Source organism: Coregonus lavaretus, assembly GCF_964263955.1.
Source record: "Coregonus lavaretus genome assembly, chromosome: 17".
NCBI classification, from domain to species: Eukaryota; Metazoa; Chordata; class Actinopteri; order Salmoniformes; family Salmonidae; genus Coregonus; species Coregonus lavaretus.
This window is the reverse complement of record NC_140004.1, coordinates 18,535,462-18,550,601: the sequence shown is the minus strand read 5'-3', so window position 1 is coordinate 18,550,601 and position 15,140 is coordinate 18,535,462. Positions and strand designations below refer to the sequence as shown.

Here is a 15,140-nt window from a genome sequence, read left to right as displayed (position 1 = left end):
TGGTAATTTAACCTATTTCTTAGGTTATTTTTGTGCATTTTGAAATTGCTGGGACCATGGCTGGCAAGTGAGCTGCGTCACATACGCCTAAAATAACATTGTGGGACTGCGGTTAGGTTCGGGACCAGTTCTTGCAGTAGCGGTTGGGAGTCGGACAGAAAGCCAGCAGGTGTGGGCGGTGCGGGCGTGAGCGGGATGAATAAATCAATCTCACGCAGATCTCCACTTTTATGGTTTTGAAACTTTTTGAATACATTTTAAAACATCAGCTTACTGAAGATGACCTCTGATATAGCCTCCTATATCCCATTCAATTCTGTGTAGCATTTATTTAATAAAGTATGATGAAATTGAAATTAATAGCTGATAGCAGGTTCACGCGGGTTAGAGCAGGGTTTCATGATGACTTGACTTTCAAGATTACTGGGAAGTAATATTGTACAGTTTTCAGTTCTACAGCTGCAACTATTTATGCCTTGTATCTATGTGAGAGGGACCGCTCTGGTTTGGGTGATTGCTCAAAGCCAAGGCACTGTAGCATCACATGTTGTTAGGCCATATTGCTGGCAGCCAATATGCACTGCCCCTCCATGTGTAGACTGCACCCTACACAGAGCAGTGGTGAAACCTGAGTTACCAGGAACATAATTCCTCAGATGCCCAGGGAAATGGCAAGTGTCTTAATGCCTCTCTTGGCAAGATTCACAGGTCACATGTTAGGAGTACTCCCTATTACTATCAAAATACAAGGGTGTGTGAGAGAGAATGTGTCTGAATCTAAACGTGATCTTTCTCTTTCAGTTTTGTTAGTGTGCGCTGCAAAAACAAACAATCCTTGACTGCAGGGGATTTGGTACTGTACACACACTCACCGCTTCACAAAATCTCTGCTGTATAGGCTATTTGCTGCTGTGTTCTATAGCTAAAGTAATTTCCTCACAATCTATTTTCTCTCATTAATGTGTATTGTAATAGGCATGAAAACAGTAAGAGGATTACGCCTCTCTTCCCACTCTTTTATTTACATTTCTTCATCACCATGAAGGATATGAGATCTTGTCCCTGAGCTAGTGTTGAACGATTAGTGCTTTTTGAGATCGTTTTGGTTAGATAAAAAATGAATAATCACGGTTTTCTATTTTGGTTTGCATATTTTTTTTGTTTGTTGAAATAATGACATTAAAAAGCTCAAATAATTTTAATAGAAATTCAAAAGCCAAAAATGGTGAACATTAAATTGCCAAAACATAGAAAATATTCCATTGTCTCTGTCAGGTTCACATTGGGTAGACATCAATAGAAAAATAGGAATATTACTATGAAATAATACAATATGGGTATATTAATTAGTGTTTATTTGATGACTTTATTCTTTTTCATTTCTTAAAGTCATCATCTCATCTCTGCTCAGGCAGTAGCAGCCAGGCAACGTTATAGCCTGCCTAAGCATGCTGCAGAGCTGTCTGACCATCATTTTACTAGTTCTTAAAAATAGATAAGGTATACTTTCACGAACTGTCTCTGTCCCTCTCGTCATTGTGTACATTCCTCTCTCATGTGGTCTATGCATCTAACCTAATGTAGCAGGCATAAAAGTGGAGCCATCTCAGTCCGAGCCGGAAAGAACAAGCGCAATGGATTATGGTCATCGTAGTTAATTACCACATTTCTGCGCTGAACTAGGTTTAATATTTGCTTAATGACAACTACAACTCCCTTCAGCCCAGCGTCCCACAAAGTTCTTGATATGGTTTCTCTCGTGAATTATTTTATTTCTCTCTAGAAAAACGGCGCGTTGGGCTCACCAAAAAACCGAACTGAATGGAATTCAAGTAATTGAACCGACTTCCTGTCAATTAGTTGTTTTTTTCTAGGTGTGTGCATCTTTCCCTTTCAAGACGATTCGATATGTATCTAGATACCAGGGGTCGCATTAGCTTTCAGAAATCTGCATTTCCAAAACACAGACCATCAAAAAATCTGCGTTTTAAACCATTTCACCTGCGTTTTATATTGAAAGTCAAGTGGTTTTTTTCTTCATTAGAGTGATAATATAGTTTTTCTTCTTCTACATTAGTGCAACACATTCGGCAGAAAATAGTTTTCATCAGATGACAATAGAAGTGCAACGCTATTTGGCTAGCAGCCACACAAGTAAGTTAGCGTACAATGAAAAAGCAAGGTATTTTTGCAAAAACAATGCATGGCCATTTATATTTATGTTTATCATAGAAAGAGAATGTAGCAAGCTACATTTCCTAATTTCCTAATGTTTTGCTTGAAGTTAATCTTTCATTTTAACTTGCTACTGGAGAAAAACTACACTGGAGGAAAGTACCGGAGAAAAGTAGCCTACACGTCAGTCAGACCGGAGAGTGGAGAAGTGCAGAAGTGCAACAGAAGCGCAAAATTAGTCATTTTACATTCGCAGCATTTTTTCTGCGTTTTATCGTTCCTTTTCTGCATGAAAAACGCAAAATCCTGTGTTAATGTGACCCCTGGATACACATGGGCTCCGATTTGATACAGCAGCGGTCACCAAACTATTCTGAGCCATGATCACTTTGAGTCAAAATGCAGGCTGAGATCTACCGCTCATATTTTTTACATGACTTAAAAACGTTAGCGGACTAAACTCGACTCCATGGTGAAGGATGTTTCTGAATACTCCACCAACTTGCTTCACCATGGAGTGGAGTTTAGTCCGCTAAAAAACGTAAGCCTATCCAACATTAACCTATTAAAAACTGTTCTGTAGCAATGAGGTTTGTGCAGTAGGCTATAGGCCCAACACATTATCACTGCAGACTGACTCAGTTACACCAGCTCTGTCAGGAGGAATGGTCCAAAATTCACCCAACTTATTGTGGGAAGCTTGTGGAAGGCTACCTGAAACGTTTGACCCAAGTTAAACAATTTAAAGGCAATGCTACAAAATACTAATTGAGTGTATGTAAACTTCTGACCCACTGGGAATATGATGAAATAAATAAAAGCTTAAATAAATCATTCTCTCTACTATTATTCTGACATTTCTCATCCTTAAAATAAAGTGGTGATCCTAACTGACCTAAAACAGGGAATTTGTACTAGGATTAAATGTCAGGAATTGTGAAAAACTGAGTTTAAATATATTTGGCTAAGGTGTACTTCAACTGTATTGCAACTGTATTGCAAATCGCCCATAAATTTGAAAAAATTAAGATATGATTTTTAGGCCATATTGCCCTGCCCTACTTGTCACAGCTAAGTGAGCATGAATCAAAATAATTAGCTTTCTTTCTTTTACTGGACTGATGGTGCCTGCATCTGATAGTCAGTCTCAGCGGAGGGAGAGCATCATAGGGTCCGCCTCTCACTGTCAGACCGCCCCTCAGCTCTCCCCCCCTGCTAAGACTGACCAAAAAGGGACAGTCTTCGAGCTGATTGCAACTCGAGTCACACCGCATCATTTCTGCCTCATGCACAAATTCATGTTAGTCATATGACCAGGAAAAGTTTAATATTCCTCTATTAAAAAACACAGTCGCTAATAATAACAGGTCGAGACACTTTGCTACTCATTTATTGAAGCTGCGGTGCTGGTTGCAGCGCAAGTGGAGAAGCTAATTTCATGGCTTATAAAAGTGTTAAATAAAAAGTTTTGACAGTGCTGAATAAAAACTAACAAAAACAGCAGTTCTTTGCTGTATTTGTTGACAGTCTTTCTCTAGTCATGGTTTTAGACATGTTTTGTATCAACGAGGAAGCTGCAGACACGGTGATCTGAGCAATCCGATTGGCTAGCGATAGGCCTGTAGGTGCACTTGATTTGCTCTCCGGGCACACCGAGTAGGCAGAGTTTGTACCTTCAGACACATGAAATGGTTCAAATTTTGAACACTTCCCCTACCCAGCGTGCAGGGCAGCTGAAACAAGTGCACTTACTTCCAACAGCACGAGACAGAAAAAAGTGCAAGGCTTAATCGTTGGTTTTTTTATAGAAATGTTTTGCGATTAACTATGAATGCCTTGGAGATCGACCAGTCGATACGCTTTAGTTTGAAAACATTAGGTGCGATTTGGTTTGATTAGAGGAACGAATCAATGCTATTCGGTTCGATGCGATATGATGCACTAACATTTGTTGCATAAACACATTCATTTTCTATTGTAAATTCAAATCTTCTGCTGATAGAGGCCCCGCTCATGAGCTCCATGAGTTGGATCTGTCTGAGCTGTTTTCTCTCTGTGTGTGGGTGTGTGTGTGTGGGTGTAAATGATGTACATGTATATAGTGCCTTCAGAAAGTATTCAAACTCTTGAATTTTTCCACATTTTGTTGTTACAGCCTGAATTTAAAATGGATTAAACTTAGATATTTTTGTCACTGGCCTACACACAAATACCCCATTATGTCAAAGTGGAATTATGTTTGGCAACATTTGTACAAATTAATAAAATCTGAAAAGCTGAAATGTCTTGAGTCAATAATTATTCAGCCCCTTTGTTATGACAAGCATAAATAAGTTCAGGAGTAAAAATGTGCTTAATAGTCACATAATATTTTTGAATGACTACCTCATCTCTGTACCCCACACATACAATTATCTGTAAGGTCCCTCAGTCGAGCAGTGAATTTCAAACACGTGACAGATTCAACCACAAAGACTGAGGTTTTCCAATGCCCTGCAAAGAATATCCCTTTGAGCATGGTGAAGTTATTAATTACACTTTGGATGGTGTATCAATACACCCAGTCACTACAAAGATACAGGCATCCTTCCTAACTCAGTTGCCAGAGAGGAAGGAAACCGCCCAGGGATTTCACTATGAGGCTAATGGTGACTTTAAAACAGTTACAGAGTTTAATGGCTGTGATAGGAGACAGCGGAGGATGGATCAACAACGTTGTAGTTACTCCACAATACTAACCTAATTGAGTGAAAAGAAGGAAGCCTGTACAGAATAAAAATATTCCAAAACATGCATCCTGTTTGCACAAGGCACTAAAGTAATACTGCAAAAAATTGGAAAAGCAATTAACTTTTTGTCCTGAATACAAAGTGTTATGTTTGGGGCAAATCCAATACAACACATTAGTGAGTACCACTCTACATATTTGCAAGCATAGTGGTGGCTGCATCATGTTATGGGTATGCTTGTAATTGTTAAGTACTGGGGAGTTTTTCAGGATAAAAAATATATGGAATGGAGCAAAGCACAGGTAAAATCTTAGAGGAAAAACATGGTTCAGTGTGCTTTCCACCAGACACTGGGAGATTAATTATCCTTTCAGCATGATAATAACCTAAAACACAAGGCCAAATCTACACTGGAGTTGCATACCAAGAAGACAGTGAATGTTCCTGAGTGGCCGAGTTAAATTTACTTGTAAATCTAAGGCAAGACCTGAAAAATGGTTGTCTAGCAATGGTCAACAACCAATTTGACAGAGCTTGAAGAATTTTGAAAAGAATAATGGGGAAATGTTGCACAATCCAGGTGTGGAAAGACTCACAGCTGTAATCGCTGCCAAAGGTGCTTCTACAAAGCATGGACTCGGGTGTGAATACTTATGTAAATTAGATTTCTGTATTTTATTTCTCAATCAATTTGCAAAAATGTCTTAACATGTTTTCTTTTTGACATTATGGGGTATTGTGTGTAGATGGGTGAAAAAAAACACACAAAAACAACTATAAATGACTACCGACCCGTAGCACTCACATCTGTAGCCATGAAGTGCTTTGAAAGGCTGGTCATGGCTCACATCAACACCATTATCCCAGAAACCCTAGACCCACTCCAATTTGCATACCGCCCCAACAGATCCACAGATGATGCAATCTCTATTGCGCTCCACACTGCCCTTTCACACCTGGACAAAAGGAACACCTATGTGAGAATGCTATACAGTGGGGGAAAAAAGTATTTAGTCAGCCACCAATTGTGCATGTTCTCCCACTTAAAAAGATGAGAGAGGCCTGTAATTTTCATCATAGGTACACGTCAACTATGACAGACAAATTGAGGAGAAAAAAATCCCGAAAATCACATTTGTAGGATTTTTAATGAATTTATTTGCTAATTATGGTGGAAAATAAGTATTTGGTCACCTACAAACAAGCAAGATTTCTGGCTCTCACAGACCTGTGACTTCTTCTTTAAGAGGCTCCTCTGTGCTCCACTCATTACCTGTATTAATGGCACCTGTTTGAACTTGTTATCAGTATAAAAGACACCTGTCCACAACCTCAAACAGTCACACTCCAAACTCCACTATGGCCAAGACCAAAGAGCTGTCAAAGGACACCAGAAACAAAATTGTAGACCTGCACCAGGCTGGGAAGACTGAATCTGCAATAGGTAAGCAGCTTGGTTTGAAGAAATCAACTGTGGGAGCAATAATTAGGAAATGGAAGACATACAAGACCACTGATAATCCCCCTCGATCTGGGGCTCCACGCAAGATCTCACCCCGTGGGGTCAAAATGATCACAAGAACGGTGAGCAAAAATCCCAGAACCACACGGGGGGACCTAGTGAATGACCTGCAGAGAGCTGGGACCAAAGTAACAAAGCCTACCATCAGTAACACACTACGCCGCCAGGGACTCAAATCCTGCAGTGCCAGACGTGTCCCCCTGCTTAAGCCAGTACATGTCCAGGCCCGTCTGAAGTTTGCTAGAGTGCATTTGGATGATCCAGAAGAGGATTGGGAGAATGTTATATGGTCAGATGAAACCAAAATAGAACTTTTTGGTAAAAACTCAACTCGTCGTGTTTGGAGGACAAAGAATGCTGAGTTGCATCCAAAGAACACCATACCTACTGTGAAGCATGGGGGTGGAAACATCATGCTTTGGGGCTGTTTTTCTGCAAAGGGACCAGGACGACTGATCCGTGTAAAGGAAAGAATGAATGGGGCCATGTATCGTGAGATTTTGAGTGAAAACCTCCTTCCATCAGCAAGGGCATTGAAGATGAAACGTGGCTGGGTCTTTCAGCATGACAATGATCCCAAACACACCGCCCGGGCAACGAAGGAGTGGCTTCGTAAGAAGCATTTCAAGGTCCTGGAGTGGCCTAGCCAGTCTCCAGATCTCAACCCCATAGAAAATCTTTGGAGGGAGTTGAAAGTCCGTGTTGCCCAGCGACAGCCCCAAAACATCACTGCTCTAGAGGAGATCTGCATGGAGGAATGGGCCAAAATACCAGCAACAGTGTGTGAAAACCTTGTGAAGACTTACAGAAAACGTTTGACCTGTGTCATTGCCAACAAAGGGTATATAACACAGTATTGAGAAACTTTTGTTATTGACCAAATACTTATTTTCCACCATAATTTGAAAATAAATTCATTAACAATCCTACAATGTGATTTTCTGGAAAAATAAATTCTCATTTTGTCTGTCATAGTTGACGTGTACCTATGATGGAAATTACAGGCCTCTCATCTTTTTAAGTGGGAGAACTTGCACAATTGGTGGCTGACTAAATACTTTTTTCCCCCACTGTACATTGACTACAGCTCAGCGTTCAACACCATAGTGCCCTCAAAGCTCATCACTAAGCTAAGGACCCTGGGACTAAACACCTCCCTCTGCAACTGGATCCTGGACTTCCTGATGGGCCGCCCCCAGGTGGTAAGGGTAGGTAACAACACATCCGCCACGCTGATCCTCAACACGGGGGCCCCTCAGGGGTGCGTGCTCAGTCCCCTCCTGTACTCCCTGTTCACTCATGACTGCATGGCCAGGCACGACTCCAACACGATCATTAAGTTTGCCGATGACACAACAGTGGTAGGCCTAATCACAGACAACGACGAGACAGCCTATAGGGAGGAGTTCAGAGACCTGGCTGTGTGGTGCCAGGACAACAACCTCTCCCTCAACGTGATCAAGACAAAGGAGATGATTGTGGACTACAGGAAAAAGAAGAGGACCGAGCACGCCCCCATTCTCATCGACGGGGCTGTAGTGGAGCAGGTTGAGAGCTTCAAGTTCCTTGGTGTCCACATCACCAACAAACTAACATGGGCCAAGCACACCAAGACAGTCGTGAAGAGGGCACGACAAAACCTAAGGAGACTGAAAAGATTTGGCATAGGTCCTCAGATCCTCAAAAGGTTCAACAGCGGCACCATCGAGAGCATCCTGACTGGTTGCATCACAGCCTGGTATGGCAACTGCTCAGTCCCCGACCGCAAGGCACTACAGAGGGTAGTGCGTACGGCCCAATACATCACTGGGGCCAAGCTTACTGCCATCCAGGACCTCAATAGCAGGCGGTGTCAGAGGAAGGCCCTAAAAATTGTCAAAGACTCCAGCCACCCTAGTCAGACTGTTCTCTCTGCTAACGCACGGCAAGCGGTACCGGAGCGCCAAGTCTAGATCCAAGAGGCTTCTAAACAGCTTCTACCCCCAAGCCATAAGACTCCTGAAGATCTAATCAAATGGCTACCCAGACTATTTGCATTGCCCCCCCCCCCCCCCTTATGCTGCTGCTACTCTCTGTTTATTATCTACGCATTGTCACTTTAATAACTCTACCTACATGTACATATTACCTCAATTACCTTGACTAACCGGTGCCCCTGCACATTGACTCAGCCCCTGTATATAGCCTCGCTATTGTTATTTTACTGCTGCTCTTTAATTATTTGTTACTTTTATTTAACATTATTTGATATTGTATTTGTGTGAATTTGATTGTGTATTTGTTTTTTTTGTTGTTTTTTTTGGGGGGGGGGGGGGGGGGGTATTCTTAAAAGATTAAGGGCTTGTAAGTAAGCATTTCACTGTAAGGTGAATACCTGTTGTATTCAGCGCGTGTGACAAATACAATTTGATTTGATTTAAGCCATTTTGAATTCGGGCTGTAACCCAACAAAATGTTGAATAGGTCAAGGGGTATGAATACTTTCTGAAGGCACTGTATGTCTATGGTGTATGTAGGCACCTGAGTTGAGCCATAAGGGAAACTGGGCATCTACCATGCCACTATCAGATAAGGGGGGCACTTTTTATCTGAAATCACCATCACCACTAATTAATTTGTAATTTTTGCAGATTCAAAGTCTTTGAGCTAGTAATGTATCAATATTTATTGTTTAAAATCAGCTATTACATGGCCAATGAATAGGCAGCAGCGCCTCTTCCCCTTCAGGAAGTTGAAAGGTTTGGCATGGGCCCTCAAATCCTCAAAAGTTATACAGCTGCACCATTGAGAACATCTTGACTGGCTGCATCACTGCTTGGTATGGCAACAGCACCGCCCTCGATCACATGGCGCTACAGAGGGTGGTGCGGACAGCCAGTGTTGCCAACTTAGCGACTTTGTCGCTATATTTAGCGAGTTTTCAGACCCCTCTAGCGACACATTTTCAAAAAAGCGACTAGCGACAAATCGAGCGACCTTTTCTGGTGTTATTGGAGACTTTTGGAGACTCTGCCGTGAAAGCACGTATCGTTCTTACTCTTCTCAACGAGCAGCGGGTGCTACCGTGGGCCCCACCTCCGTCCCAAAGCACTCACAGGCGGCCCAGACCTCGCGCAGCAGTCCCTCCCAGCTGCAGTCAGAGCAGGAGATGTTCACCCCTCCGCGTCCAGACTGCAAATGAATCGCGCATGCGGGAAGCCGCCGCTGGCTGATCCCGCAATGGCTTACATTCAGGGCAGGATGTAAATGTAGGTTTTTTTTTACTCACTTTTTGTCTCTCCCACGACGTTATTCCTCTCTCCTACAGCATCCATCACAATTATATGCACATGGCCAATTATGCAAATTAGGCGATGACGTCATTTAGCGACTTTTAGGACAGCCAATAGCTACTTTCCTTACTGAGAAGTTGGCAACACTGTGGACAGCCCAGTACATCACTGGGGAGGAGCTCCATTCCATTCAAGACCTCTATATCAGGCAGTGTGAAAGGAAGGCCCGGAAAATCATTCGACTCCAGCCACCCAAGCCATAGACTGTTGACCATGTATTTTATTTTTGCACTGTCTCTATGTACATTCACAGGACTCTACACACTCACGCATAGTGACACTTCAACACAGATAACATGCACACACATTTATACTGACTTTACACACGCACACACACTCACATATATTCATAATTTACACTGCTGCTTCTCTGTTTATCATATTTCCCGATGCCTACTCACCTTACCCCTATACATATCTAGCTCTATCACTCCAGTATCCCTGCACATTGTAAATATGGTATTTGAACTGACCCTGAATATAGCGTCTTACTTTCTCGTGTTTTTCTTATTTCAAGTTTTTATTTCTCGTGTGTTTTTGATCTACCTTTGTTATTTTTAGTGCTACATTGATATTGATTACTGCATTGTTGGGTTTGGAGCTGGCAAGAAAGGCATTTCACTGTACTTGTGCACGTGACATTAAAACTTGAAACTTGAAAATATAGCACAACTTTGGGTTTCACCCCGTCTCAAACTCGAATCAATAGCGAACGGTTTAGACCATTTGGAAGTTTTTTCAGTGAACCTTTATTTTCCTCCCGCTTCAACTGTGCAGTGCGGGTAAAAAAAGCGATTGTTGTCCTCCTTATGACATTGTCAACTTTATGCTGTATATCAAAAAATGACCATATACACTGATTGTTTTAAAGCAAAACTACCAGATTACTGATGGTGAACCTTAACAATCGAAAATAAATCGAATGTAATTTAGCCCCGATCAGCAGGTAGGCCAGATGAGTCGTGTCTCAGGTGGTTGCTTAGGCTACTTTATTCCGGTAAAACACAATTTCCAACAGCGCATTTGATAATAACCTAGTAAATTACATTGGCTGTCACTTAACGAATAAAGCCTAATATTGCGCAAGCCATTTTACAAACATTTGAATGTTGAAGTTTACGCTCGCCTTTCTCTCCTTGGTCAGCGCGCGAAGCAGCGCACAGTGCGCACTGCGCAGTTTGACTAAGCTACTGATATTGCATGTGTTGTTCCGTAAGCAAAATGACATGTTGGTCAATGACTGTCAACACATATACATGCTTAGTTCGACACCTGAAGGAAAGGACGCATTCGTTGCCACACAAGATTAGGTGTTTTTCGGAAGGTAGAAAATAAAGTAATTTGAGCAAAACATTTTAGTGAACCGTCGATTCGTAATGTTTGAATCGATTTTCTGACCGATGCATGCTACATTTGGATCGGTTTGGGTCCCGCAGACCAATTCACTCGCATCTTAAACATTTGAACCTCGGACAGATGCGTATTGGTGGAGTTACATCCCTGGAAATTTTGGTTAATAGCTCAGCGCTACCCTCAGGTTTTAGAAAGTGGTTGTGGGGGAGTACCCAAACACAGCACTGAGCACTTGTTGTATCACAATCCATTTTGAATTCATCTCTCAATCACACTAGAAGTGCATTAGCTGCCATTTGGTGAAATGTCCTTGGCATTAAAACTTAATTAGTGTAGGAACATCCATGTCTTAACATAGTGTACATACACTGCATGGAAATCCCTGTTAAACAGTGGGCATTAGGTTATCAACTAGCTGCTTGATTTAGCTGTTCATAGACATAACTCCTCCAGTGCAAGGGACAGAAGGCCATTCAGTGTGCAGGCAGGCAGGGCCAGGGAGCCATGTATCCAGCCAAGCAGGTGCAAGATCTCCCAGTCCACTCCCTCAGGAGCAGTGAAAGTGCTAGCAGCTGCTGAAGAGATGTACTGACACTTAAACCGGGATGCACTGAAACATTTGACTGTAACTGGTCCAAAAGAGCTGGTGGCCAAACAGTGTTTCACCCTTCTCAATCTACTAGAAGGATTAGGCTATTATTGTTCTGCAGAAAGCTGATGTCCGTGCCAAAGACTCCCTAAACCCTGATAGAACTTCTGACTTCAAAGTGGCTTGATTTGGGGTGGTCAACTGTCCTGACTTGTAAGTGACAAGTGTCTCATCTTGCTGTTCTCTTCTCCCTACAGGTTGCTGTCTACGGGACCCAACCCATGATGTACAGCGCCTGCTCTACAGCCCCACCCATTTCCTGTCTGTAGAGGAAGCGGCTCCACCAGCATGTCCTCCCACCCCCAGTCTGTGCCTCAGGGCAGGAGGGCTGTGGACACCCGCCACTTGCCAAACCCTGCCAGTCTACCACTGCAGCTGGCACGGGCACATACGGTAAGAGCCCTGGGAAATCCTGGGCTAGTTTTCGCTGGAGCCAGGAACACTGGTACTTAGCACCTTCACATGAAAAGCTCAGTGTATAATTGTAGATGTTACCCTGGCTCCCAATCGTTAGCAGTGATTTTGTCAACAGAGAATTGTCCTGCACCGATGGAGGGAGCACGACCCTAGGGGCCCAAGATTGTGTTTTTCTAACAGTAACATTCCGAGGCTACACTGTTGTGCACACACAGGGCATGACGCGCTAGAACCTGCTCGCCTATTAGATGTTTGAGTTGAAAGTTCATGTTGTCATGGTTGGTGCCTCTAGGGCAAATCAGGCGCATGTTATAGGGCCTTTCTTACTGAAGAATGTGTGTTTCATATGATTGTGTTTGGTTTGCTTTTCATGTGTTGTATAATTGATTTGTATATAGATATGAATAGTGTAATTATTGTTTATTGATGTGTTCATGCAGGGCTCATATAAAGGTTAAATAAATATATGGTGGAATCATGTTAAGGGTTTCTCAATGATGGTCTCATGTCTTCCCTCATTTCTTAATCGTTATGACGGTTGTTTGAAAGGATCAGAGGGAGACTTCCCGGAAGAGGCCCCTAGCTAGTACGTACGTTCATCTTGTGGCGTGATGTCCCATGTTGGCTTGATCCGCTCTCTCTATTATAAGGAGGGAATCCAAGGGTTACCCCCCAGGATCCCCACAGCTGCGCCTGCTTGTTAATCCCCCCACTCCAACTCCTCATCACGTTGAGGAGGAGATATGGGCAGACAGACAGTCCACACCCCACAGTCAATCCCTCAGCCTCAGCTCAGTGAGAGAGGTGCACGTGTAGAGAAGCTCACTCTCTCATATGTGTGAGGGAAATGGAGAGTGAGGATTCTACAGTAATGACCAGGGAGGAAGAGGTAGATGAAGAAGGAGAAAATAAGGGAATAAGTGAAAAAACATTGGCGAGAGTTGAGACACGCCATCATAGACTTGTCTTGCTGTCTCAGATCTGATGATTTCTTATTTTTCTTCTGTGTGTTCGTTGTCCTCTCCTCATGCGTTGCTGTGTTGTATGTTTCAGGATGTGGGACTGGTGGACTATCACCCTCACTCTCGGGACTACAGCTCCCACCTGGTTCAGCCCCACCGCCGCCGGCCCTCTCTGCTGTCCGAGTTCCAGCCAGGGAATGAGAGGTACGTAGCTAGCTACTACTTTGTACTACTACTTGACATGATTACCCACACTGCTCTTCCTCAGGACCAAGGACCCCCTCTCAAGTATTTTAGCACATGGGTTTCTTTGATCTCTGACATTCCTAGAAGCCCCTGTCACCTTTGGTCATCACATTAAATAATTTATTTAAGAACATGATTTGTTCTATGTGATGGGTGTTCAGATGTTGGCATGCTTATTTCATCTTCATGGAATCCTTTGACAGACAGAGCAGCAGAGAAATTCAAGTCATCTTGAGGCAAAGCACTTTTTTTCAGCATTTTTCTGTCCCAGTTCTCAGTGTTAACCCTCAGAGCCAATATGTTTTGTTCCCCCTCTCCCTCTTTACTAAGCATATGCAAACCTAATGTAATTGGCACACCCAAGTCTTTCTATTGTAGTGTGTGGTGCTGAGCTGCTCTGGACTGGAGCGTAATGTAGCATGCTTAGTTGTAGCCTTCTACAGTAGAGCCATGTAGCGCGTCTCAGAGGACTCAGGTCTTATACCTACCCAGGTGGTTAATTATATAGTCATGCTTTTTCTGTGGAGGAGTCTTGATGAGTGGTTATGAATTATTTATATGCATACATTTTTGCATGTCAGACAGATGAAAGCCCTCGAGTGCAAAGTGGGGTTTTTTCTTCAGTTGATTGACTTAGCCAATATTCCTGCATATGTTAGATATGAAAAAAGTACAAGATGCAACTCAAGTGAAGTGTTTTTCTCATGAGGTCAACTGCAACTGAATACTAGTCAAATGGCTGTCAAAGCAGCGCTGTGTATCAGTGGCTCTCCGGGAGTTCTTCCTATTAATTTGTATTAGTTCACTGCCTGTCCTCTCCTCTCTAGAAATCCACCTGCACATCTTTCTTTGTGGTTGTAATAGAGGCCCTGTCTCCAGAGGATGTCAAGTGAGTTAGGCAACATTACCCTCAGGAATGCTACGGGGACACATTGGCTGACACCAGATGGTAGTTGTGTCAGTGTGTGTGCCCGCGTGTGTGTAATGTGTAGCAGTGTGCGGCCAACCGTTTGTGTGTGGCTGGCTGTGCCTTGTCTTTCAGTATCAGTCAGACAGGCTTACGGGCTCTGCGACTTTGTTGTTGAAGAACCTGCCCAGGCAGCATTTCCCAGGGAGCATTTTGTCCTTCCTTGACCACTGTATTTCTCTGCCCTGTCCTCTTTCTGGGTACAGTAGAGGACTCCACTAGTTCTGTCAGCACAAATGAACACCATACTGTTCTCTCCATTATCCCAAGAGGATGTTGATTGGCAGCCACTCCTGAACACTAAAAGCATGAGGGAATAACAGCCTAGTCTCTATGGACATGTGCTTCTTTCAGGGGGCATGGATAAAGTGTGTTTTTAGCTAGCCGATATGTGTCGTTCAATGCATCAAATATGATAGGACGTCATCGTATGGAGATTAAGTTCCTTGTTTTCATCATCAGAGTGATTAGACACAGCTTTTGCGGAGAGGCATCAGCTTCTGAGTCCCTAGTGAAGCATTAGGCCTAAACGCTCAGCATTGCTTCAAGTGGGCTGAGATTCCACCCTGAGAATCTGCCATCTCTCATAACACCTATTCTGAATAGTGTGAATCTGTCCTTGGCAAAGCATCAGTCTCTTGCCCTCTGGGATGCCAGGTACTCACTTCAGAAGCATAGTTCTAGGCACTCTGTCGCTATATTTGGCATCTGAGCATCCTCCTCATTGAGACAAGTCATTCATATTAGAAGGATGAAGAAGGAATGAAATTCAAAGTGAAAAGTTAGAG

General features: G+C 43.0%; 1 protein-coding gene across 1 annotated transcript in view; it reads left to right on the top strand.

Annotated features, from left to right (window-relative positions):
• The window catches only part of LOC311144961 (nuclear receptor corepressor 2-like), a 118,075-nt gene that overhangs the window by 18,121 nt on the left and 84,814 nt on the right, over positions 1-15,140 (top strand). The window contains exons 2-3 of the mRNA XM_084181154.1: positions 11,958-12,153; positions 13,231-13,343. Coding sequence (XP_084037280.1) covers positions 12,049-12,153; positions 13,231-13,343 — 218 coding nt within the window. The 5' untranslated portion in view covers positions 11,958-12,048. The remainder of the gene's footprint in view (positions 1-11,957; positions 12,154-13,230; positions 13,344-15,140) is intronic.